Source organism: Tachysurus fulvidraco, chromosome 26 (assembly GCF_022655615.1).
Source record: "Tachysurus fulvidraco isolate hzauxx_2018 chromosome 26, HZAU_PFXX_2.0, whole genome shotgun sequence".
Taxonomy (NCBI): Eukaryota; Metazoa; Chordata; class Actinopteri; order Siluriformes; family Bagridae; genus Tachysurus; species Tachysurus fulvidraco.
Genome location: NC_062543.1, coordinates 7819128 through 7846404, shown reverse-complemented (window position 1 = coordinate 7846404; position 27277 = coordinate 7819128). Strand labels below are relative to the sequence as shown.

General features: G+C 38.7%; 1 protein-coding gene across 2 annotated transcripts; it reads right to left on the bottom strand.

The window, feature by feature from the left end:
* Positions 1 to 12082: 12082 nt before the first annotated feature.
* On the bottom strand, positions 12083 to 26905 carry zbtb44 (zinc finger and BTB domain containing 44). 2 transcript variants are annotated; one of them, XM_027165416.2, is made up of 6 exons: positions 26495 to 26905; positions 22884 to 23970; positions 22215 to 22299; positions 21282 to 21433; positions 20672 to 20972; positions 12083 to 14811 (listed from the first exon to the last, which is right to left on the bottom strand). In XM_027165416.2, the coding sequence occupies exons 2-6, from the start codon at positions 23947 to 23949 to the stop codon at positions 14448 to 14450; spliced, it is 1968 nt and encodes a 655-aa protein (XP_027021217.1). In that variant the 5' UTR covers positions 23950 to 23970; positions 26495 to 26905; the 3' UTR covers positions 12083 to 14447. The 2 variants fall into 2 exon arrangements, with proteins under 2 accessions (XP_027021217.1, XP_027021218.1); XM_027165417.2 differs by having other exon boundaries at positions 14561 to 14811; positions 20889 to 20972.
* Between the last annotated feature and the right edge of the window lie 372 nt (positions 26906 to 27277).

Genomic DNA, 27277 nt, shown 5'->3' with positions numbered 1-27277 from the left:
TCCTTTGTTAGCTCTATGAAGCTTGTCGACATCTGAGGAGCAGATGATTGTGGTGGGTTGTGTATTGACATAGCTATAGCAACTAAATGGCATTGTGGAAAAGTAATGGATTTAAGAATTGGGCTTGGATTATGGATGGTTGTTTTAAAACACTAGACAGCCAGGGCCCCCCAAAACTCAGTTAAATTCAAGCATGCTTTATCACACAAGTCTTTGCTTTGTACAATATTACGAGTTATAAAAAAGTTAAGACAAAGAGTACATGGCAGCGGTCAGTCTATAAAAATAGAGGGAGATGTCATTTACAATGCTGTTGGTAGAAAGTGTCATGTCAAGTCAAGTCAAGTCAAGTCAAGAAGATCTTTTTGCAATTTCAACCAAGCTGGCGCAGTACATATTGGAATGAGACAACGTTTCTCCAGGACGATGGTGCTACATAAAACAAAGACAGAGCTACGTAGAACAACACAGCACTAAGGACTAAAGTAAGACCAGTGTACATATTGTATTTTCTATAGTACATGTGCAAAAAATACTGGAATAAACACTTAATGTAATACTATCAGTTATAGGGGGTATTGTAATGAATTGGGCAAGATAGCATGTGCAAAGACAGTGTGCAAAAACATCATTTAAACAGTTTGATATGGGTGGTGCTGTAGACATGGATGTAAAATGTGATTGTGTATTTGGTGCAGTCCATACTGTGTGTGTGTGTGTGTGTGTGTGTGTGTGTGTGTGTGTGTGTGTGTGTGTGTGTGTGTGTGTGTGTGTGTGTGTGTGTGTGTGTGAATGTGTGTGTGTGTGTGTGTGTGTGTGTGTGAGTGAATGTGTGTGTGTGTGTGTGTGTGTGTGTGTGTGTGTGTGTGTGTGTGTGTGTGTGTGTGTGTGTGTGTGTGTGTGTGTGTGTGTGTGTGTGTGTGTGTGTGTGTGTGTGTGTGTGTGCGCGAGTGTTGTCAATAATCCTCAGCTGTCAATAATGGGTAGAGAGGCACCAATGAGTTTCTTGACTGTCCTTCTAATTCACTATAGTATCTTGTGGTCCAAAACAGTACAGTCTGGACGATCACATCATCTGATGACATCTTGGTCTGGATGCATGTCTAGAAAATGAACACCTGAATTTGTGATCTGGAAGCATGATCTTTGGTAGTCTGAAGAGATCCAAGAAATCAACTTTAAATTGGTGCCAGATAGAGTGGAAGCATCAAAGCCAAAATTAGGTCCGTATAGAATAAATTGCCTGTGGGGTGTCCTTACTGACAATGTGGTTGATTTCGATTAAGAGTCTATTAGAATAACATCTTGCAGGCCCCAATAGAACAGTGAGAATGATGGAGAATGATTGCAAGTTGAGGGCTTGCCTGTATGGAGTGGGTGATTATAGCAGGTCAGACAGATATCAATTTCTGGTCTTGAAAGAGATACAAACCTAATTTCAGAGAGGGATCTCTGTCTTAGATGACATCCCCTGTAGCAAAAGGAGACAAAGTTGAGACGTTAATACAGCAAGTGGACTTGGTCACTTTTTCCTCTCTTTGCTTTTGTAACACCATAGTCACCATAATGACAGAACTTTAACAGTGAGGTAGTGATAGCATGAGAGAATCTGCAGACTTTTAGAGAGAGGCAGTGTACGGAAGTGAATGGAAGCCTCTGGACAGAGACAGGAATGTAGAGGAAGTAGTTCATCTTAATCCCTGTTGTCCTCCTTCAAGTCTGCACAGTGAGTGTACGATTAATTCAATTCAATTTACTTGTATATCGCTTTTAACAATGAACATTGTCTCAAAGCAGCTGTACAGAAGTGTAGAAGTGTTGAATAAAAATTTAAAGGTTTAAAATTAACTTACTATTTGACTAGAATAGCCGGTGCACACAAGATTATACATCGGTGGCAAGGAAAAACTGAGATGATATGAGGAAGAAGGAACCAGGCTCAGAAGGGAACCCATCCTCATTTGCCTGACACTGGACAGTAAACAATGAATATGTTAATGTCCTATTTACAACAGTATATAGTCAAGTGGAATTGTACAACAACTGAGGAACCAATAGGTCAACATAATTTCTGAGTTCATTATAGACTTAACATCAATTCCTTCCTGCCAAATGTTTCTTTAAATGTTCACCGATGAAGACCAGAGTACAAAGCATACCAACGCAATAACAGTTCAAAGATGGTCTCCAGCTATGGTTCTATCCACAACAATCATATGAGTCATGGGCTGTCCATGCTGATCCGTCCCCAGCAGAGTGCACCACCAAGCATCAAGACAACAAGCAGGGGTAGGGTGTCAGGATGGATCAGGTTTAAGGGTTATAAACAATTAAACAAGGACATTCACAGATGTCAATACCAAATGTTTGATAATGAAATAAATTGAATAATGGTCATATTGAGGTTAATTAACTATATTATAGTACATGTAATTTTAGTAAGACTTTATTAATTAATAAACCCTATGTCATTGCTGGTATGGTCAACCCAGGGTCATACTGTAGGAGAACAAATGCACCATTTTCAACAGGCTTTTTCCCCCAAATTTCCATTTTTGCCAGCCTTGATGCAGCCATGATGCTACTTACTGTAGGCAATGGATATCTCATCTCGATCCAGGCTGCTAATGAAAGGACACACAGTATGATATAATTTTAATCATTTTGGGCCTAGCTTTAATCACAAGAGGTCGTCTTCTTAGTGACCATAAAAGGGAATTTTGTGTAGACAATTTATTTTACAGTTTTCTGTCATAAGAAAAATAAGAGTAATAGTGGATATAATGAATGCCTAAATATTAAATGTTTTCAGAGGCAAATGTAGGGATTGTGTGAGTAAAGCTGAGAAAAGGAATTTGATGGAAGACTGCCAGCCTGATGGGAAGGACAGACAGGCAGCGAGTGGATTGAGGCTTAGTCCCAGTCTGGGTTCCGGTCGGAGTCTGTGAAAGCCATCGCAGTGGATTTCCAAGACCGACAGGGACATGCACACATGCTAGTGTCATCAGCCTCTTTCGTGCTGGTGGCTGTGGCCAGGCCATTTTTGCCTCTTAGACATTTTATTTATAATAGGAAGGACCAGGCCTTGGCTCTTTTCCAGTTAGTTGGGTAGACACAGGCCACATACTGCTGGGTCCAGATAAACAGTAGTAGAGTTACTAATATTTATCAAAGAACACCCATTTATGTTGGTATTAACATAAAGTAATTATTCCTTTGGTATGCATCCTTGTGTGTGCAACTGTTAAGAACATAATTTACATGGAAAACATGCATGCTTATGCCAGCAGTCAATGGGATGGTGTGATTTACTCATTTAGCAGAAACTTATCCAAAATTCAAATATATTCAAATTGTTTTATATAAAGGCTTTTGTACAAAAACAAAGCTTCTTATATATAAACCTGAGTGAACATTTGAATGTTGAACAGCGGGCAAAAGAATCCAAACATCCTAGTCATTGTGTACTGCATCAGCTATATATAGTCGGAATGGCAATAAAAAGTCTCTTGATTAGACGTGACACTCTATGCCAGTGACTCTTGATATCTGCTCCTTTACATAAGAAAAAAAGGTTTCCAACCTAGACTGAAACTGAACATAAACTGGAAGACAATTCCACAACTGTGGGGCTTTGTAAGATAAAAATCTGCCTTGCTATTGTCTTCACTGTTCACGGTACCAACAAATAACCTGTACCTTTTGATACATGTAGGTGTAGCAGATCATAAAAGCCCTAAGGTTCTCTGAGGTACTGTGGCATTGCTTTATTGTTAAATAGCAGCGTTTTACAAAGTGATGAAAAGTTCATATTTTATTGTTCTTGTTAGGACATTAATCCAACCCTTAGTCCCTTAAATGCAGCAGTCTGCATTCAACCGTGTTTAGGATACCTTTTAGGCTCTGCCATGTGTTCTAACCTTGGGTATCCTTGGGGTGTTGAGTCCACGTCTGAAAACCACTAGGACTTCACACCGAACAATGAAACACAAGAACTGATCAAAGGAGGAACCGAAGCAGGTGAAAATAATAAACACATATTAGGAAGACAACCAGTGATGATACAGTGGCAGAGACATGAAATGCACATGACCATATAAACAAAAACGGACACGAACACAAAAGCCTATGAGAGAAGACAGAGGACAATGGCTTATGCTTGGTGCTTTTATTTACTTCACAGTGAAGAATGATGGGATGCTTTCCACAAGCTGCCAGGATAACAAATTTGAATGCTAGGATAGTTTACGTCAAGGCTGCCAGATCTGAAAGTATTGTAACAACACTCTTTCTAAAGAGCATGTCTCAGGCCAGGACATCGAAGATATAATAGAACTATAAATAGTTTTACATGTCAGCAGAAAAAAAAACACTAAATATCACCTGTTTTTTTACCTTGCCATAGTTTCTTTAGATAGATTTTTCACATTCTATATCAATATATAGATTATATAATTAATAACTTACAATGAGGAACGGTGAGCCTGAAAATGCTGTACATCACAATTACAGTAACTCCTTTCCTTACTGTGAACCCTCAGATTACAGCACCCACAGTATACCCTTGTAACTGTGTGTATATCAAATGGCCCCTAATCACACTACAAGGTATATGACAATAAGAACTAAACATAGTGAGCAGTTACTTGAAGCAGTTAGCACAAAGCACTACATGAATATGGTAATATGCAGAAAAATATTGCATGGAAACTCCAGTGCAACAAGTGTCTTTTAAATATTGACTGGGGTAGCAGCAATCAGCTGGAGCAGGAGATCCATTTTCAAAACACCTCTGCCTCTTTGAGGCATGGACCAGAAGACCTCTGAAGCTGTGATGTGGGATCTGGCACCAATATGTTTGCAGCAGATCCTATAATTCCTGTAAAATTTGAGGTTGGGCCCCCATGGATCGGAGACCCTACAGATGCTCCATTTGATTTATACTTGGGGAATCCTGAGGCCAGTTCAACACCTTAAACTCATTGTCATCTTCCACAAAGCATTTCAGAACTATTTTTTAGGTGTATTATCCTGCTGCAATAGGCTACTGCCTTTAGGGTATACAGTCACCATGAAGGTGTGCACTTGGAGTGCAACAACATAGATGGTATGTGTCAAAGTAACATCCACATGAATGCCAGGACCCATGTTTTCCAGAGCATCATACTGACTATGCTGGCTTTGCTTTCTTCCCATCCTAGTGCCATCTCTTCCCCAGGTAACAACACACACCTGGTCATCCTCATTATGTAAGAGAAAACATTAATCAAACCAGGCTACTTTCTTACAGCACGCCATGGTCTAGTTCCAGTGCTCATTTGCACATCATAGGCATTGTCAGCTGTAGACAGATGTCAGCATGGGCCTTCTGACAATTTTGTAGCCCGGATGCACTGTGTGTTCTGACATTTCCCTCTCAATAATAATTTGGAATAATTTGGCAATTAACCTCTGAAGTCACCCACACATGTCACTCTCTCATGTTTTTTGTTTTTCACACCATTATGTAGAAACTCTTTCTGAAAGACCTGCTACCGATATCCATACAATGATCTAAGTCACGGAGATCACACTTTGTCTTCATTCTGATGTCTAATATGAACACTAACTAATGATTTTAAACTGAATCTGTATTTTTCATGAGTGCTTATTGACGATAATATATAATGCTATCCATAGTTTAGGCATGGTTAATCACTCAAGGTTAATTCTCTGTGTACCTCCTTTCTGTTTTAAACGTTAATTTGCAACAGGTTAGATTTTCCATCTATTCTCCTATGAGGGATGGAAAAAGTCAATGGAAAATAAAAAGGTCTCATACACATGAACACTGAAAAAACAGCGATATAACCTATCAGTTATTTTCACAACAATTGGCTGTGTCTCAGAGACACCAGAAAGGATGGATTTGTATTGAATAAGAAAGGATTTAGTAACAATTTAAGTAAAAGTGGAACACTTGTCTGGCCAACTTCTAATTAGTGATGGAATTGAATAAGAGCTTTAAAATGAAACAGCCAGGTCTTCAATCTATAACTGCACAAAATCCAGACAGGAACACATTGGACAGCGATACGAAGTCTAATTATGACCTATTTTAATGAGCTACAAAACAGATGGAATGCACAAACTACATTACAGTAAAAAAAAATAGTGCACATTTATTTGTAGCAAATTAATTAAAATTAGTTTTAAAATTAAAACATTTATCAAATAGTCCAAAATTGAAAACACAGGAGTATTTAGGAGCTTTAAATAAAAATAAAAAAGGAATAGCAATGGCAGCTTTCCTGGCTCACAGAGTGTAGAATCTACAACACAGGCTCTCCTTGTTTAAAAACAGATTTGCCTTGAATGCCACTTTTACGATCAGGCAGAGGTAGATCTGACAGCTATAAATGCGGACTATACCAGCCTGAACATGAAACAAATGCCTCGTAAAATTACCTCAATTGATTCAGATAGAGAAACAGTTTGAATCTATCATCATCTGTGTAGCAGATGAAAGGAGGGAAAGAACAAATGGTTTCTTCATTGCTTTTGTCTGCAGGCTGCTCTAACCCTCTTTTAGCTTTCTTGACATTGTGTAGACAAAGGACAGCTTCCTGGCTCGCATTACATCAAGCTCCAAAAAAAGTAAGAAACGTGGACGGTTTCCCTGACAACAGCTGCAAACATCAAACGACGCAATGCCTGAGTGGACGTAACGACCGATTCATGCGTCAAGAAACTGACCATCGTGGCAAGAATTATAACATCCTTGGAAGCTGTAGCTTGGAATGAGTCATAGTGTGTTATCAGCCCAAAAACTTTGTGCAAAAAAAAGATTTTATATTTCCGCATTTTGAATTCAGTTCCTAGCAATGTGTACTATCATTAGAAGTCTTCATATTACTGGACAATTTAATTTACATTGAATCTTTAGGGGATTTTTAATGATATATTTTCGGAATAGTCATAAACATTATTTAAAGCAATGCAAGTCAGATGTATTACATGATACAAACAACCACGATAAAGGAAAGAGCAGAATATATTAAAAAGAAGCAGTTGGTACTGAATACACAATGAAATAGGAAGCCAATGTATCTCAGAAAAATAGATTTTACATTGGCAGTTACATTATTATTGGCAATATTTGGATGCCTAGGAGTCGATATGTTAGGGCCATCTGACAGAATTTCAGTTTTCTCAGAGTAAGAGGCTTTAATTTAACATATACAGGAGGCAGCATTTCATTTGATGCATTATCAGTTTGTCTGTGACTAAATAATTCAGTAGAATTAAACAATACACAAATGCTGTCTAAGGACTGAGCTCTGTCCCAGGACAAGTCGCATGCTATTTGTCAGTAATTTGTTTTGTCTGTCATTGAGACTTAAACCATTTGAAAGCTTAACTTGTGCCAAGTGATGCTATATAAAAAAGTGTCTTTATTGTTTAAAGTAACTTTGAGATTCACAAAAATATTTCGGATTTTATTGTAAAAATAACTTTCAGTCATTATTATATCATTCAAGGGTTGTGGAGGATTCAGAGAATATTCCAAGACCACTGGGTGTGAGGTGGGAATAAGCTCTGGTCGAAGCAGTACTCATCACAGGGCAGTACTCACACATATTCACATACTCATTAACATGTAGGAGATAATCCAAATAAATGCAAAACTAAAAAAGATGAATGGATACTGTATGTAGTGGTCTATTGCATCAGTACTAGGCCTAAAGGTAAATAATATAAGAGGCACAACAGCAAACCATTTTGAATTTAATATGGACATATATTAGTGTAAGGAAATAAGAGATGTAAATATGCCGCCATGTATACACCCCATATACAACAGGGATGTTTAAAGTCTTTTCTATGTCTCTGTAAATGTGGTTGCTTAGAACTTTAAGATGATCCTCCACCATCACCTTTTGCCACTTGTAGCACACAATCTTCGAAACCAATGGCAACATCATTTCCAAGCACAAAGTCAAAAGATATTACGTGCGTAAATTTTAAGTGAATACATATACAGGGGGAATACAAAAATAAAGTTATATAATAGGGTGCTTCTCTCCGCATCTTGTATCCTTGTTTTGTCTTCACTATGCAAAATTGGACTGTGGCTGGACAAACAGAAAGCTCCCTATTGCATTAGCACCTCATTGGATTAACAGCAAAAGAGTGTTTATATTGACTAAAACCAAGCCAGGATATTTCTATTCATCTTCTTGGATGAACAAAACTTGACCCTGTTACTATTGCCTCTTTTAGTACAGGAACTTTCTTGGTCTTATAATGAGAGAAGCAGACCAAGCTCAATTTGTGCATATATGGTAATAAACATGCTTGAACACAGAAACGCCTGAATATGCACTCTGATCCTAAAGTGAAGTTTGAAATGAAAAACAGACCTGTGTCTTGTTATTCACTGTGTTTGCTTGTCGACTCTCTCTAGATGTCCTGGTATGTCCAAGTACATAGCCTAACATTGTACTGTGGGCCCTGAGCCTAATCCTGCACAGGTGGACATGTGTACGTTGTGCCAAAGGAAGCCAAATCCACCATCATAACAACAACAACAGCAGCAGCAGGACAATATCAGAGTTGGAAAAAAATAGTTGAGCTAACCATGAAAAATAACTTAATTTAATTAATTGACCCAAATCAACTGTGTTTGATAAGGTTTGCTGGAATTATAGATTTTAGATTTCTTCCTAAATTTCTATTGGATTTTTACATTTCTAATCCAGTTTTAATGATGTTTAAGACCTTATGTGAATATCTGAGGCTTTTGTAATGCAATTTGGATAAATTAGAAGCCAAACTAACTAGGACACTAAAGTTGCATGTCAAATGATTATCTAGAGTTTTAACAAGTGAAAGATGTCTGCCAAAAACAAAGAGAACACACTGTTTCCAGTGCTCACAGGCACTTTTGCTTACATCTGGTCATGTGTCTGCTCTGTTTAATAGGGCCATGTTTGATAGAAGACATGCTTTTCTTGGCCTCCAACATGGAACTTTTATTAGATGTTTCCACCAGACTGCAAGGCCGCCATAGACTTTTGTGGATAAACGAACATGGTAAATTAATTGAGATGATGATACGGTCCTGTTGCAATGGCAGTCATTGTTGCAAGAACACTGTACAAATGCTAATACAGCACCGCTTAGAGCTGGACATTATATAAAGGCATTGATCTATATTGTTCAGCATGTACACAATCCAGGTACAAAGTGTTCACATGCTGTGAACAGATTTTTTGTAGAAATTAAATGCATCTAAAGTATCCCAGGAATGATGTAAAATCTTATCAAATTTCAGCAAAGTAACATATGGGTTGTTGCACAATGTGTGATTATTATTATTATTATTCCTCTTTACAAGATGCAGGCAAGATGTAGTAACCTGCTGTGAAAACCTTCTCCACACAAAGTCCAGACAGGAAGAGAAGCATGAACTGCAGTAACTATTTGATGGTGAAACAATCTATAATGGTCATTTCATTGACAAGAAATATTAGCTACGGTGCCTTATAGTACACAAAAAGAACTGGACTAATGTTCCCCTCTGAAAATACTGGGCCAAATATGTATTTATTTATTTAATTATTTATATATGTATTTAATTCTTTAATTCATTCATTAATTATTTACTTATTTCCGTATTTATTTATGTAATTAATTAATTAATTAATTACGCATTTCATTCATTCATTCATTCATTCATTCATTCATTCATTCATTCATTACATATATTTCTAGACCTTTGGGTTTCTTAACAATCAATGAATATGGTCTCAGCTTTAATTTCCTGATAGTTACATCTAGATGTTTTCAATTATTTAGAATACAGCAGCTTCGGTGAATGAACACCCAATTTTTAGATGAGCAAAATACACCACGCTGGTGACCCACTGACATCACATAAATGCTGCATTCTTCTTTTTTTCAGGCTTGTTCAGAAGCAGCGGCTTCTTTTAGTTGTTGTTGTTTCTTTTTTGGTTTTGGGAATGTTTGATTAGGTTAAGGGCTGGTGATTGACTTGGCCAGTCTTAACCTTTCCACTTTTTCCTCTGTTGCTGTGTTGGCATTGTGTTTTGGATCATTGTCTTGCTGGATGATGAAGTTCCTCCTGATATAATTATCAGACAGGATGTTTCTGTCTGCCACCATCATGAGTTGCATCATAAATAAAATGGGTGTTTCTATACCATGCAAGTCCGAGCCATGACACAACCACCATCATGCTTGACCAGTGAGCTTGTATATGTTGGATCCTGAGCTGATATGTCTATGACCTTCTCTACAATCTTTGTTCGAGAACCTTTTCCAGAACTCATCTCTGTATTTCATCGTGAATTCCAATTTGGCCTTATTGCTGATGAGTAGTTTGCATCTTGTATGTTGTATTTCTGCTCTCAGAGTCTTCTTAGAATGGTAAATTCTGATACCTTCACCCTGCCAGTATGGAAGTTGCTGGTGATGTCACTGGCTATATTTTTGGGGGGTTTTCTTTACAGCTCTCACAATGTTTTTGTCATCATCAACTGTTGTTTCTAATGGCTGATCTATGCAATGACTGCTTGTTAGAATACTAGTGGATTCTTGCTTTTCCATGACATTCCTTATTGTTGTATCATTGCTTGTGTAACGGCTCGGTTTTCCCAGCATCACAATGGTTTGCTTTTCTCTCATGTTTATCCTTTTTACCAACAAATACAATCTTCATTGATGAAAACCAGGGCTCAAACAAAGAGTAAACACTCAGAGCTAATTGATCACTTGAAAAATGGGTGTTTAAATGAAAGATGCCACATTCCAAGTTGTTTAAAAAAAGTCAAGTTGTAAATATCAGGTAATGAAAGCTGACATTCTGATCTAGATTCATTTTTATCTCAGTGAATTCTCCTAGTTGTTCTGTATATAATCCTAGAAACTCGATAAAAAGCATTCATTCAAGAAACTTCAGTAGCTGAGGACAAGAATGCATTTACTAACTACTATGTTTTAGAGACATAAATGGATTTTATGCTCATCTGCATGTTCTGGACTAACTTGGTCAAGCTGTTCCCCTGCACCGTTATTTCAACATTGAATACTTGACACAACGTATGTTTTGCGAATATCTGTGATTCTTCTTAGAGTTGTCTAAATGCATAATTTAATTTAATTTAATATAATTAAATTTTTAAAAAAATAATGCATGCTGTAGCTGTCCAAATATTTATCAAAAAAAAAAAAAAAAAAAAAAGATAAAATGTTCCTACTTAATTCATGTATTAAGAATTCAGAGTTCAATATATCCACAATTATTTAATTCTCTGATGTATCTTCAGATTCTGACCTGTTTATTGAAGCACACCAGACTCATCCCTTCATTCCTTTTCACTTTCTGGGCTGACGTAGGTCAAAGAAACGAAAGGACACACAATTACAAGCAGGTGCTTGGAGTCCATGACCAACGCGCTGTGTCATTTAAACCTTATCTTGAAAGCCAAGGCAAAGTTAGAGCTCGAGTTTTTTCCTCTCATCATCTGTTTGTGCAGCTGGACAGTATTCACTATGAAGTATTTCATCTCGAGTCTCTCTCTCTCTCTCTCTCTCTCTCTCTCTCTCTCTCTCTCTCAGTATTCTGAGCTATTACATTTGTCGTCAGATCCATGTAGGTTATTAGATGGTGGCACGGTATCTCATCTTCTAACCTTAAGGTGTGGCTATGAGTTTTAAAAGTGAAAATGCTTTTTCCCCCAATTATAAGATTAGGATTTTAAGTTCTCCACACATTCTGGTGTATTCAGTACAATTCAAAACTCTTGTCTCAATGGCACCCAGGCTCTGTGTGGTAGCCTAGTGGTCTAGGTGTTGGACTACTGATAGGAAGGGTGTTAGTTTGAATCCCAGGTCACACCAAGCTAACACTACTGGGTACAAGGCCCTTAACCCTGATTTGTTCAGTTGTATAAAAATGAGTGCAATTCGCTCTTGGATAAGGGCATCTGCCCTTAAAAACAAACTGGTACAACAGATACTCCCTGCAGATAAAACCAGTATTGACATACAACAAAGAAAAAGCCATATTTTGGAGTGGTAGGGTGTAACCATTTAATTCAGTTGCAACTTGCTGACTTTACAAAACATCATTCAGCAAATCTGTCTTGGCATAAGGACCACCAAAAAGGTACAAAACAATAAAGGTACATTTGTCATTATCAAAATAAACACAAGCACACATATTAAACCAATAATATAGCACTTCAAAAAATATTTTCGATCACTAGCTACATTATAAGTCTACCAGCATTCTGTCTACAAAATGGTATGAATTCATATCAATGTATGTTTTAGCCATTAAAATATACTACAGATTTAATATCCAAGGCACAAGATACGAAAAAAGTAATAAACAAAGAGTAAATACCATTAAGACATTGTCACAAAAGCAGACACTACAAGGCTCAAGTCAAATAACAATTCATACTCACATTGCTATAAGAAATGTACAAAATTTCACTTAGGTGACTTGTATTATTTATGCAGGATCAGAAAGAGTATGATGACCATCAAAACATCAAGTTTTCTCTCTGTTGAAACATTTCAGACACAGAAGTTTGAATATTTTACATAAAAACTTTAGTTCCACACACATCCAAAACATCCAACAAATAAAATCAACCCATGCTATGTTAATTTTGCTCTTATTTTGTTTAGACCGGGACAACATGCAGATACCACAAAAAGAAAGCAGATACAGAAGGCAATACTGTGTTGGAAAATGCATCACTATGAACACTCAGACTAGACACTGGCGTTTGAACCTACCACAAAAGTCCTGGTGAGATAGAGGAAGCAGGGTTTTACTGAATGTATTTAGTCAGTATACTGACCACCATCAAGATGCCATCAAACACCGCATCCTATTTAGTAACACGCTTTTATTTTTTTTGTTACTTTCATTTCTTGTAAATGAAGTGCACTGCATGAATAAAAAGGATCTGGTGTTTAAAAAAAAAGGGCTTTAAAAATTCCTTCAAAATAAATCGAATTGCTTGAAAATGTCCTGCTAATTATTTGTCTGTTTATTTAACTGTTTATTAGCCTTGACAAAACAATATAAACATTTACAATAATAATAATGATCACATTTTAGCCACATTTGGAAAAATGGGTTTTATCTAAAAGCTGGATATTGCACAATGCATGCAATGCATACGATTGGTTTATTGAGAACGTCACATGGAGCAGCTTTTGGCCAAATGATTGCCTTGTGCAATGTCAAATATAAAGGGGAGGAAAAACTACGGTGTGTTTGCTAATGACCGAATTGAGCATGTGCTACATACAGCTTTCACAATTTTGTCATGTCTCACAGATTGTACTGAAACGATATTAGTTGACTACAGTCATGGAGAAAAATGTCATCTATGACATCTACAGTCGTTGGGGAAAGGAATCATCACCTTTCTTCCATTTTTCTCAACGTCTATCATGTATTGAAATTCTTATAAGAAATGCTTATTCTAATGGTTTCTAGGTGTGAGGCACAGCTGTCCAAATCTAGCAGCATGACATACAGTAGAAACTAAATTAGAGGCTTTGTTGAGATAGTGGGTGATTATCTTCTCTCTTACTTCCTTACCCCAACTACAATTCAACGCTGAAAAATCCTGTGTAAAAATCACAACAAATTCAGGATAATTTACTCAGTTAGAAAGGAGACACCACCAAGGATGGATCCCTTAAATGGAGTCTAAGCTTATGTTTTAGAAATGAGACTAAACAGCACATTGTACTGGACTGCTTCTGCTGCAGAAGAATGAAGATGAAATAGTAGCACGGTCTTTCACATTTCAGCTTTTTAGCCTCAAAAGTTCAGGCTGCAGTGTGCTACAGTTAAGCTGCTCTGCTTTATGAGACTAAACAAATTGCTTCAAAGGGACGAAAAAACAAAACAAAACCAAAAAAAAAAACTTTCCCTACTCTTCGTCTAGCACGATCCAGCTTGACTGAATAAGGCGAAGGTGTAATCATCTCACAGCTTTTGACTCATACACAATATTCTTTGACATATGGCCTCATAGAGGGTCAACATTTAGTTGATAAAGCTTCAGGGGAAGAAAAAAATAAAATAAAATCAATTACAGAACAGTTAAAAACAATGTTTAAACATTTCAAGTTTACAATGTCTGAATTTCAGAATAAATGACTTGTTAAAACAACCACTACATATAACCTTATGTTCCTATATAAAGCAACTGAAAAGAAGAACATTCCTATAAAGAACTTTTCCGGACTACATATGAAGCTTTGAAAAAGTCAACTATAATAAGTATTCCAACTTGCATTCTCCACGCAGAGTCCAGTGTTCACTTTATTTCTTTAGCATTATACTGTTTCAGGCCACAAGATCTGTAAAATACATACACAAATTCCAAAAGAATTAAATGGAATGCTTCTCATTCGATTGTAATTGACACAAGAGCTTTCTTTTGATTCTGTCCCTCGCCATCTTTCTCCCTTTCCTCTTGCTCCGGCTCTGGTAACGAGGTGACAGCATTTTTAGCCTCCTCCCCTGTTGTTCCGTCCTCACTCCCATGGCCAGCTCTAGAGCCTGGTGAATTCTGGGCAATGCAGGCAGAGGGTCGGGAGTCATGGTTCATGGTTGAGGAGACCTGGGAGATGACTGGAGTTTGTACAGAAGAAGAGGAGGAGGAGGTGGCGGCGGCGACGTCAAAGGCTTGTTCGGTCATCTCAAAATGGGCCAGGTTCTCCTCCTCTTCCTCCTGCATGTGGCTCAAGTAGTCTGGGAGGAGGAACTCACTGGGGGAACAGAGCACAGAAGGTTAAATACTGATGACAAAAATGACACTGTAGATCAAATTCATTGCAATTTTAAAGCCTAATTTTGGATAATCGCTAGCAGACAGGTAACAGGCCATCAGAGAAGATTTATCAAGCATTTTCATCAGCCATCATCTGCTTTTAGAGGTTAGCAGGGTTCATATTAGCACAGATTCCCCAAAGTATCTCAACCTTTTTGTTAAAACCAGGGGAATTATTAGTATGATGTTCCGCACCACAATGTTTGTGGTTCCCTTATATGCAGATGCGGAACTGATACATATATATATATATATATATATATATATATATTTTTTTTTTTACCAGTTCTATGCAGAACGAGATTTATAATCCCTTCTAAAAGTATTGGAGCAGCAAGGATGTGGCTGCTTGGCCTTTTTTCCCCCTCATCTATAAATTGAAGATATTTGCATTTACAATCAACAAATGAATATGAAACGAATCCGAATTTCATTTTTCATTTCCTGTTATTTGCAACTAGAACTAGATGTGTTGAATGCATGTGTTATTAAGGAGCAGAAATAGAGACCAGACCAAAAATGCAAGCCATTCATTAGCACTAAGAATCAGCAAGTCAGCTTGTAATTCACATTGAAATACAGAGACGAGCCACTAAAGTACTGAAACCAAAATTAACCTCTAATAAAGTGACAGAAGGGGAAAAGTGCAGAAAGGAGAAAGATGTAATTTGCTCATAAATAAAGCAACAAGCTCATTTCTCTTTCAAACACCTTGAAGGTAGTGTCATGACTTGGGCCTGTAAGGCTGCTTCTGCAACGCCAATCTTTATTGATGATGGAACTCATAGTAGCAGCAGAAAGACGTTAGAAACATTTTGTCTGTCAGTTTACAGAGAAATGCCTCCAATCAGCTCTCTCATGCATTAAGAACAATGACCCGAAACACACCACCAACACAAATTAGAACTTCATCAGGAAAAACAGTGGAAGATTTTAGACAGGGAAAGTCAATCATCAGACCTTAACCCAAATGAGCATGCATTGTATGAGTGAAGGGATCTAAAATGATTGAAATAAGCTGTAAAATGCAGCAGTTTGGTGACGTGAGCGTGTATCGTTTGATATAGTTATTGCCAGCAATGGAGACACACCCAAATATGTAGCATTGTTTACTATATGTACTACACTTTTGCACCTAAATCCTGGGTGGTAAGCCACCAAAGGTTACGCGTTATATGATGCTAAACACATCTAGGTGTAAAAATCAGGAAATGAAAGCTGAAATGCTGAACTATTATCTCAGATTGGTCATTTTATCTGAGGCTCAAGCGTCTTCGGTGCATAGCAAAAACAAAAGAATTGGCCTTGCCGTTCCACTAATTTTAGATGGGCTTGTACATCTAGCAGGTACAGAACACAGAAAATAAATTGATTTGGATTAATGAACTTTGTGATTAGGCCATCCTTAAAAATATTCTTGTTTGCTGTAACCCGACCGACCTGTCAATTTAGGACAGACTCAATTTTTTTTGCTTTAAGTCCGACCGACTTGCCGGTTGTAAATTTGCGTCAAGACCGACCTTTTTTTAAAACTTAAACAACTAATACAAAAGCAATTAAATAATATTAACAGATTCCGGCACCATAATACATCTAAAAAATTCATTAAAACAGCTCGACACCGCTTTAACTTGGCATGAAGTTCTGAAAAAACTGTGTCCCGCATCAAAATAAGGTTTGCAGACCCAGTCAGTGACGTCACGATATGCTAATTTGTTTAAAGCCATACCTACGTAATCACCATCACCAAAATTGTACTTTTTTTTTATTGAAACGTGAAAAAAATATAAACCTACCTACTGACCCTTTTTTTTTTTTTACTGTTACTGCAAACCAAAATATTTTTAAGGATGGCCATATATAAAGTGACAATGCATTTATAGAAGGTAATAAGGCAAGATAGGAGCAGAAAGTCTCAATCCATGTGTGATCTAAACCCAGCGTGAGATGGTGACAAATTTGATCAAGATGAAATGCTATGGCATCTTAAACAGAGTACATTCTGGTGTTATACAGAAAGATAAATGCTCCACCTTTGATGTGTATTTCATGTTGAAGCCATAATATTGTGTAGATCCCCTTGTACTACCAACCATCTGACACCAAGACATTAGCAGATTGTTTATATCCTGCAAGTTGTGAAGTGGGCCTCCATGGTTTGGACCACTGTTTGTCCACCACATTCCTTGCATGATTGAATTGAGAAATGTCATTTGGAGGCGATTCCGACACAATTTTTGCAGTGTAGCAGGGTACGATATCCTGCTGAACAACGTCACTGCGATTAGGGAATACCACGGTCATGAAGGTGTGTAATTGGAGTGCAACAATGTCTAGGTAGGTGGCACTTGTCAAAGTAACATCCACATGAATGCGAGAAACAAGACGGCTTGCCTTCTTCCTGTAGTCCATCCTGGTATAATTTCCTAACCAGGTCAGTGATGCACACAAACCCCAGACTGTCTACATTATGTCAAAGATTCAGACCGGCTTATTTTGCTGACTCAAGCGCCCATTGTAGGTGCTTTCTGTAGTGTACAAGCGTCAGCACGGATATTCTACCTGGTCTGTGGCTACTGGGCAACATGAAAGGCAAGCTGGGATGCGTGTTCTGCCACCTTTCAGTCTGTCTGAAAGCATCATTGAGCCATGGGCACTCATGACCCGGTCACTTGTTGTCTTTCCCTGTATCAATTAATGGTAGGTACCAACAAGTGCATACTGGGACAACAACACCGCAAAAGACCTTCTGTTTTGGAGAAGCACAAAGTTATCTCGCCATCACTATTTGGCCTTTACCAAAGCGACTAAGATCATTCAGCTTGCCCATTTTTCCTGCCTCCCACACCTCAACTTTGGGAACTGACTTTCATTTGCTTTCTAATGTGTGTCTGTGGCTTTAATGGCTGATTGGTGTAAATTGTCCTAGTATGCTTTGCTCATGTTAAATGAGTGTTGGAAGCAGTATAAACAGTTAGTCCCTGACCAGCCTCACTTTTTCTTTCTCTTGAAGTTAATAATACGAAAAATGCACAATGTCATGTTACTGATAAACCAGAAAGCGCATCGATCATCGGTCCTGAAATGTCTTCCTTGGCAGAAAACTTACTAGCAGTTACAATGTGCTGACACCCACAAATCCTTCTATAAATGCTAAATTCACTAAACATCTCTTTATGGAAAGTTCAACATATCAATGGCTATAGGTTTTTGGTTAAAAATAATGCATCTTTTAAAGAGTGTGGTCTCCGTTGTTTGAAAAATGCTTCAGAAAACTGAGTCAGGCCGACAAACAAAACAAATACAATACAAACGTGTAGCCAATGAGCAGAAAGGGGCGGGTCTTGTCAATGCGCATGTGTGACATTAGCAGAAAGCAGTTATAACATTGACATGGAGGATAAAAACAAAGAAAGAACGCGAAGAAAGGCTTACGATAAGGCAAGAAGTAGGACCGTGTTAATATAGGATCAGCTTTCCAGTGCTGAGGAGAACTGAAGGAGCGAGAATTTGGCGCAGATGTTCACAGATGTTACACAAATAACACCTCTTTTCTATCGTAGTAATGTAGAGAGGCAGCTACAACCACGTTTTGTGTAGTAATAGCGTTTAGCTCAGGAGTTATTGACTCGGGAAACTCCAATCTGTGAATATGCGGCCGACTTTACCTAAGACACAGAGGCGCTTTTCTCCTTCTCGATAGGTGAGTAAAGTTGGTTTTGCTTTGTTACACAGAACTAATATATGCCGTCCTTTTCATGATTATGCTTGTGTGTCATTTTTGCTTGTTTGTTTATCTGCAACCGTATTGTTCTTCTCTTCAGCTATGATACAGGCACATTTCTTTCCATTAGTTGCGTATGTATGTGTGGGCGGAGCTATCGATACAGGGGTGGGACCCATTTGGGTTAGGGGCGTGTTTGTTTTAGTGATTTTATATGTCGACATTGGCTTTCAAACAACGGAGACCCTACCTTTTAATACATTAATTCGTAATCATATATTATGTAGATCTTATATTAAGATATATATTTAATATATTATATTACAATTTTATTTTTTGCTAAAAATACAATTTGTATATGAGGAGGAGAGCAAGGAAACATTAGGGCACTTTATGCTACAGGTTTGGTTTTATTCCCCTATACTATACATGTAAATATTGTCTAAGTATTTCAGCTGCGATCTTGTGGTAAAATTTTATCTTAATTATGTTGCTTCGTAGAAGCCAACATTCTGTTTTCCTATAGACAAAAAATTATCAAGAGTAACTCCTCCTAGTACTTTCGAGCCACATGCATCAAATTCGGATATGTTATAGACCCTGGTCTGAAGTTTGTTGCTATTATATTTGTAAGCGATCCGAGTACCGGTACTTCTGGTCGCAAATTGGCCTTTTTTCCCCATAGACTCCCATTATAAACTTTGGAGGTTTATAACTCGGCAAGATTTCGAACTATCTACACCTTTCGGGTGATACTCTGAACAAAGTTTTAAACTGGTGTACCGACTGGCCTTTCGGTTGTTCCGCAGCCCCGCCACCAAAATATGCAAAATCAAAAAACTTTTTACAACCAGAACAAGACATTTCTAATAACTATAACAAGATCACTACAGCATTTTGTCCCTGCTATCCTAACATCGCTAAGAAATCCAATTTGCTGTTAAGGATTCAAATCCCCTGCTCTCTGCCTTTCCGCTTGATGGACTGGTACGAGGTAGTCGGTGGCTGGCTCTCGTTATCTCAACAGAAAAACATGCCCCTCAACACAAATTGCAGCCATACTCTCTGCCAGCATTCGCTCTCTCTTCGGATGCCTTTGGTTCATATCTTGAAAGAGTGCCAAATTATTGCCTCATTCTTTCAGGCTTGTTCAGCTCTAACGTTGTTTATTTGCGCTGGAATACACACAGATAGGACAGGGAGAGAATGATGGCGAGAGAGGAATGGGTGACGAAATAGTAGATGTTTGTGGTTTAGGAACTGAGGACTCAACATTTCCATGAACCTAATGAGGATGCTAGATCAGGATTAATAGACCGGTTGTAATGAGTGGTCTTTTCTTAGGCCACCACTAAGCTCTGAAGAATTAGTTTACAATAGTTGTCCGTGTACATTCTCTCTTTCACACCCTTGTATGTAACCAAGTGTGCAAAACCAAGCCCTTCAAATATGGTACGGTTTTCTTCCTTACTCCAGTGCTGCCCTTTACAGTGACTCGTTTCCTAATAAAGCCCATATTTAAGAACCTTTCACAACCACCATCTGGAAATACAAGACATAACTGTTTCATTATATCAGTTTTATAAATAGAGATCTGCAATAGGAAATGAGGTGGACAACTACGCCTGAAAAGCACAACCGATTTTGTTTCGGACACCATTTTTTGGGACGCGCACGACACAAGACGAAGTCGTGATGGCCTTCAAAAGGTAAGCGTGTATATGGAATAATCGGGAAAATCAAAAGAATAAAATGCAAAAAACGTGTGCCATGTCGCAGAGCAAAAACAAAATCACAAACCCGATGAGCAGCGCTTATCTTCGTCAAAAAAAAGAAAAAAGGAGTGACTGCAGAATAATTAAGGAGAGTGAAAAGGAACAAACCGCTTTTCCACTTCAAATACTGGGACTTTATACAGGAAAGATGAAATTGTTCATCTCTGTGTGTACCAATCTTCTTTCAGTCTTATGACATAGCGCCTAAATCATAGCCATTTTGAATCCTCGTGACTAGCTACGCCTGCATTGGTGTTTCTGTTCGCACAGACATTTCTAATTACGTTACTCCTCCTCACCTGGTCTGGAAGTAGTTTGCTAGCTCTGATGCCTCATGGTTCAGACTCCTCAGGTGTACGATTAAATTGCCGGAGTTGGTAAACATGGCGCCGCACGTTTTGCACTCGTAAATCCGAGGCTTGCGGATGATGTGGCGGGACACCCTCATGTGGTGCTTATATTCACCGAAGGATGTGAATGTGGCGCTACAGATCTGGCACCGGAAACAGCGTTTACCTTCATGCTTCAGACGGTGCATCTTTAGGGAGTAGGCCCGTGTGAACTTTTTCCCACAGCGGTCGCACTGGAACGGCTTAATGCCTGTCGAGCAAACGGTCAGCAGTCACAAGAAAGCCCACAGATTCATATTTTGACAGTTACCAAACCAAGCTTTTATCCGCATTATTCATGTATGCACTGTAGCAGTTCTCCTCTAAAGAAGACGACAATACCGGCAAAGAAATGGAGTAAGGCAGAACACGTTAAAAAAATACTTCATTTTTGTTTCCTTTAAATAAATTAGATTGAAAAACAGCCCTAAAGGGGATTGGGGCCAAAAGCGAACCAAGCATTTTCTAGGAGATGAAATGATCCTGAAAGTAAGATAAGAGCTGAGGCTCTTGCTCTCACCTGAGTGGATGAGCATGTGCTGCTTAAGGTTCTGGATTCGAGTAAAACGGACTCCGCATGTGGGGCACTGGAACGGCCGCTCGGGCCCATTATGTCCCGGGCGTGTGGAAGGGCTGATGTACAGGTGGTAAGGGTACTGGACATTTTCCAGCCTACAGGACAGTAAAGAAAGAGAGGAAAGCGAGAAAAGGGAAAGAAAAAAAAAAAAAAAAAAAAGAAAAAAACACAGGACACCACAGAAACGAGGAGTGGTGAGAACAATGAGCATAGTCGGACAAGTGTTTGTGATACAAGAACATTGGAGATAAAGGATTAAAAATATGCTTTCATTAGTTAAAAGATCAAGCTAAACTCCTTAAACAAGATGCTGCCACACAGGTTTACATATGGTGTGCAGGTCTAATGAAGAATCTATTAATAATGACTAAAGGGTTATTGGCAAATCGTTTGAATTGGCAACTTGACAGTGTTTTTTACCGAAACTGTCTACTTCCAAATTTCCACATATTGCAGCTCAGAGAGGTTTCAGACCAACACATCACAAGTTTACTCAGGCAGATCAAATTATCCTATAAAAATAAAAAAAGTCCATTTTCAGAGCGACACAGCTGTGCTTCTTTTCTTCTCCCTTTTGTTTTGCACCACGACACTCCGCTATTCCCCCTGTGTCTCTACAATGTTCAGGAGCCAAGAACTTTCCAGACAGCTAGCCAACTAGCTTCTGGTCCTTTGGCAACAAATCTTGCCAAAGTCTAATAGCCACGACAACACTGCATAAGCCACCTCTACTTAGAAATAAGTAGATGATGGAGACGGAAAAGGATGAAAAATTGTAGACGTCTAAGGTTTGTTTTTTTTAAAGAAAATTGTAAAAGTGCGACATTGTAAAATGATACTTTTTAAAAACACTGCGATCCTGAAAAGCAGCTGTACCTTTCGTCCTCCTCCATGTGGCCAGTGGTGTTTGGGGTGCCCTGGATGGACTGGAGGCCCTCAGTCACCCCCTCATCCATGGAGCCTATGAAAGCACAGTCACTTGTTTTTATTTCTTCTATGATAAAATAAGTAAAACTAAATAAAAAGGAAAAGACCGCAAAATGCAGACAAATAAGTAAAGGCAAAGGTTTAAAGACCTAAATCAATGAATCATTTAGCATCGTGAGACTCATTTCAAAAGAAGCTTTAGACAAAAATTAGGCAACCAATTTTCGTTTAAGTGATATAATCTTGGTTTCATCTCAATTTGTAACCCCAATGCTGCTCAATGATAACGATAATGAAGTGGATTTGGTCGGCGTCACATTTTTGCAATGATCAGCAACAAAATCAAGAGAACAAACACAAAAGATATACAATCCCTTTCAACATGCCAACGATCTTTCCTATTGTTTCATTTTTCATTTACAAACTTTAATCAAAACAAAAATATGTCAACAGATTGAAATATACTGATAAAAATGATCAGCTTAATCAGTCGTCACTTATGAAATCAAGGTTTACTGACCCTGACACAGAAGGAGTGCTTGTGAGTACACTTTTAAACAAATCCTTATAAGCAGGCCAATTATATGAAAAGACAAGGAGTCACCAAAAGTATCCTACCTATGGATGAAGACTGAGGGCTAATGAGCAGATCCTCCTGGGTGTGCTCACTGCCAGGCACAGTTTGCTGGTCGGTCAGTGAGCTGTGTGAGGCGCTGACTGGCTGTGATGCCTCTTCGTGTGCCTCTTCATCGCTTAGCCGCTCCACCTTCACTTGCACATCCTCCTCTTCCTCCTCTACCACAGCTGTCCCACCCACACTCAGTGCCCGAGGGCCCTCGCAGGACAAGTACTCCACCAGTGCCCGACTGCCTCCGTCTTGTCCGGATGCTCCGCTAGACTCCAGCAACCCCTCAGGAAGTTTGGCCTTTTCTGAACTAAAGCGGCGGTCTACACCAAATGGATATGTCCAAGAAAAAGCGAGGGAAGATTCCAAGGTCTGAGCAGAGCTCTCTGGGAAGGAAGACGATGAAGGCGAAGGATTTGGGACTTGTGGTGAGGAAGAGGAGGTCGGTTGCGGGCTGGCGAAGCCTTTGCGTTTGCGACGTGATTCACGGCACACAGGCACAGGCCGCTCAGGTGCGCTGCATTCTGAAGATACGGGAGAGGGTGATAGGGCATCCAGTGGCGTCAAAGTGCAAGTCGTGGCACCTTCTGGAGCTTCCTGTGGCCGGTGAAGAGTGGAAGTGTTATTGGAAGCTGGGGACGAGTTCCACAAGATGCTAGACTTCATGAATTCCGAGCAGGTGTTGGCCACTGCAAACATCTGCATGTAGCTGGCTGCAGCTAGGACATCGATGATGTTTTCTGTGCTGATAGACAGTGTGGATGTGTAAGCATATTCCAGCAGTGGTGCGAAGCCTGCTACGGTAACATGGTGAAGATCCAGAACCGCCTTATTGTCCTCCGTGCTGGACTCATCATCACTTGGTTTCCCAGAGAGCTTAGCTTTGAGGAAGTCGCTGCAACAAGCCAGCACCACCTTGTGGGCAGAGAATAGCTGGCCCTGAACACGGATAGTAACATCGCAGAAGTGGCCTTCGCTGCGCAACGCATTGAGCTTGTCCAACAGCTCTTGGCTATGACTGGCTGAATTGTGGGTAAACGTCTTCACTCCCATCTTCATCACCGATTAAGGATGGATTTCCTTAGAGATAGAAAGAGATGTAAATAAATCGGTTTATTTAAGATACTAAATAAATGCCAGCTGCCAAATATTACTTCACTGAAAAGAAATCAATGGCAACAACAATGCCAATTTTCTTTATTTACAAGATAAATACTACAATGTCCCAGAACATTCTATCTGAGCTTGACCTTACCCACAGCTTTATGTTTTAAATCAAAACCTCATCTCACTAAATTCTTTCCAAACCCGACACCTCTCAGAGTGCTGTTTTAGCTCTTTTCACTCAACGGGGCAACAACACAATACGCCACGTGCGACTAACATGTGCCAGTTCTTAAAGTTCATTCAAATAATTATTTAAGTTAATAAAATGACCAGGAATTCTAATGCATTGGAAAAAGAGGAGGGACAACAGACTATAAACACCTAATATAAGATTATAACATGAGCCAAGCAAGACACATTTTGGAAAAAAACAACAACAAATGTCTGAACACACCGACAAGTCTGAAGAGCCATCTTACAATCTAGCAATAACAAGCATATCCTAGAGAGAGAAAAACGAGAGAGAGGGAGGGCGAGGGAGATTTACAGTGCCCTCAAACTGGAATGTGTATGACGCTAAGGGAAAACACGGACCCTCTACCATGACTAGGTTTTGTGGAATGTGCAACATGGAGATTCTGTAATTGTATAAATAAACTGTAGAATAGTGATATTAATTATCTGTTTAGTATCACTGAGTCAGATGACCATCTGACATGCTAATATTTGTGTGCAGAAAGATATGTAGTAGCCTAGTATATAAAGAATGCCTGATTCTGAGGGGGGAAACTAATAGATATTGTGTACATAAATTCTAAATCGTAATGATATAAATGTAAAGTTTTCCTACATTACAGATAATTAAAGGTATATAACAGTGTGGATCAGGTGCACTGAATGCTGTTATGGGAACGATTCTAAAGTATATGTTATGTTATGAATGTTTTAGTTGATTGGCGATTCACCTTGCTTGTACATCCAGAATACAACTGGTCTTAAAGCCCACTTTAATTCCAACTCTGAATGTTTTGCACAACCTATTGAGAGGTTGACAATATTGGGTCAGTATCAGTTAATGGTATATATTCATTGCTGTGAGATTTGTATCAGATTTCATAACGATATCAAACCAAGTTGTTTTACTAAACCACAAATGAGATTATTTTACAAAGACAGACAACCGGCTAACACACATGTACTAGTAAATACCACAGATTGGCCATAAATTAAATAGAAACCAGTGATGGGTTGGAGTGACATTACTACTAAGAAGTTATCCTGAAGTGTTTTCTTCTAAAACTGCAGAAAGTTGCAAACAATTACTTATATTACTGAATGTCATGTCTTTTAGCTGTTTATAGTTATATTCAATGCTGTAAACATTAAAAACAGCTATAAACAGTCACTTTCTCTCTTTTTTCATTACTTGTGTAGGTACAAAAACACCAATTGTGTGAAGTATCTGCTTTGGCGAGGTCTCATAGATGAGCTATTATACTAGAAATAATTACAGATCAGAACAAGTGCGGTAACAGAAATGTTAATTACAGGCAGCAGTTCTGTTAAAGCTGCTGTTATAGAAAATGGACCAAAATCTGTGGACCGATCAGATTCAACATTTCACCAGTGGCACTAGGGGGGTATAAGGCACCATCATCAGATATACAGATGGCAACAGGTGGCCTAAACTGCCTTACTGGTCCAAACCCCTTAAAATATCACTAGAATCAATACAGTGTGCTAATAAATCCATGCTTGTTTACGTATTTTAATACGACATCTATTGTGTAATAGTGAGAAGATCACAGTGAGAAGTTGACAAAATAACACATTACTCTTTTATCATGACCTGTACAGGATGGTTTATTAAGACATGACAAATAAGACACGGGCCAATTAAGCAAAGCATTTACAAATGACAGAAATGTGCTAAAATCAGAGCTCTTAAATTCCTAACTTGTGAACTGAGCTCTTGTGAGAAAGGCCTGCTTAGGGAAAGTTGAAGGGGCGTGGCTCTGTGCGCGAGCTGCTTTTGTTTATGCGCTGATCCTGAACAGTAAACTTGCCTCTAGACAAAACAGCACGCGCTTCACTCAGAGCAACGAGCGGATCTGGTTTTCAAAGCTCGTTTGCGAATATTTATTATTTCTAGCACCTCCCAATTTCGTAGTTTATTTAATCCTCGCTTAAGGCGACGCTTAGACAAAAAATAAAACTACTTCATTCCTATAAAAATTCACCAGGAATTATTTTAAATTCCTATAAAATAACCAAGCTCTTGTGTGTTAATTTACTGGTAAGTGTCTCACGAAATATAACGTAAAAGTGGTACATGCATCAAAAATCTCCTTTAACTAACTAACTAGCCAGCTGGCTAACTCATTAGCTTGCTAGGCTAGTAGCGTTGTGTGACGCCGACCAGTAATAGTCGTATTTCTTTTCACGGCCCAGCAACGACTCGTGACGTGCAGGATATACCAACGTCTAATTTACTCACCTTTTAAACGAAAGCAGCGTAAACACGATGGTTTATCAAAAAAATACAAAAAAAAAATGTTACGTTAGCATGAAGCTAACCAGCGAGCTATCCATGTTAGCACGAGCTCGCTAGTTCCTCGGTGGTAACATTGCGGTTTCAACAGGAGTTCTCTCCTTTTTTCCTTCAGGGAAAATGTCACATTCCTGTACGTCGTAACTAACTGCTATAACTTGTACCGAGAAAAGTCTTTGGAAATGTACCCTGTATACAAATCGTTACGTATTGGAGCTGCAGCTCCTTTTCTGGGCCAGTTGATGTTTACATCTTCAATCCCAGCATGCCTTTCGCGTAGCCCTCAGGATATCTACTTTGACTGACGAGCCCAAAAGGCTCTGGCTAACTTCCAGGTAGCTCCTGTTTGAACTGCACAACCTTGGATGTGAAACCATGTTTTACTTTCATTTAATCCTAATTTGATGTATGTAGACAGGGAAACATTCAGTCGACGTTTTCACCAGTAAAGGACATCTGAACAGAGCAAAGTGTGTGCTAATAAAACAAAGATATTTTTTTACTGAGCATGGTCTGGTTTTATTTCAGCATAACACCAAATAAAACAACATACTGAACATGTTCAGACACATTTAATGAATTATTTCAGTTCATATCAGATATATAGGACAGACAACAGCAACAAGGAATAAAACACAAGTGGGTGTTTTAAGTTAGAAAAAAAATAAATACCTTAAAAAGGAAGCTATAACAATAGCATCATAAAGACCTTCACTGAAGGGATAGATA

What these genes read in the sequence shown, in the direction of transcription:
- zbtb44 (XM_027165416.2), bottom strand. Translation starts at nt 23,949, where the DNA reads ATGAAGATGGGAGTGAAGACGTTTACCCACAATTCAGCCAGTCATAGC. An exon ending in CCCTCAGTCTTCATCCATAG is followed by an intron (nt 22,300 to 22,883) that starts GTAGGATACTTT and finishes GTGCTTTCATAG; the next exon opens with GCTCCATGGATGAGGGGGTG. An exon ending in GCAAACTACTTCCAGACCAG is followed by an intron (nt 14,812 to 20,671) that starts GTGAGGAGGAGT and finishes CTGTTCCCCCAG; the next exon opens with TGAGTTCCTCCTCCCAGACT.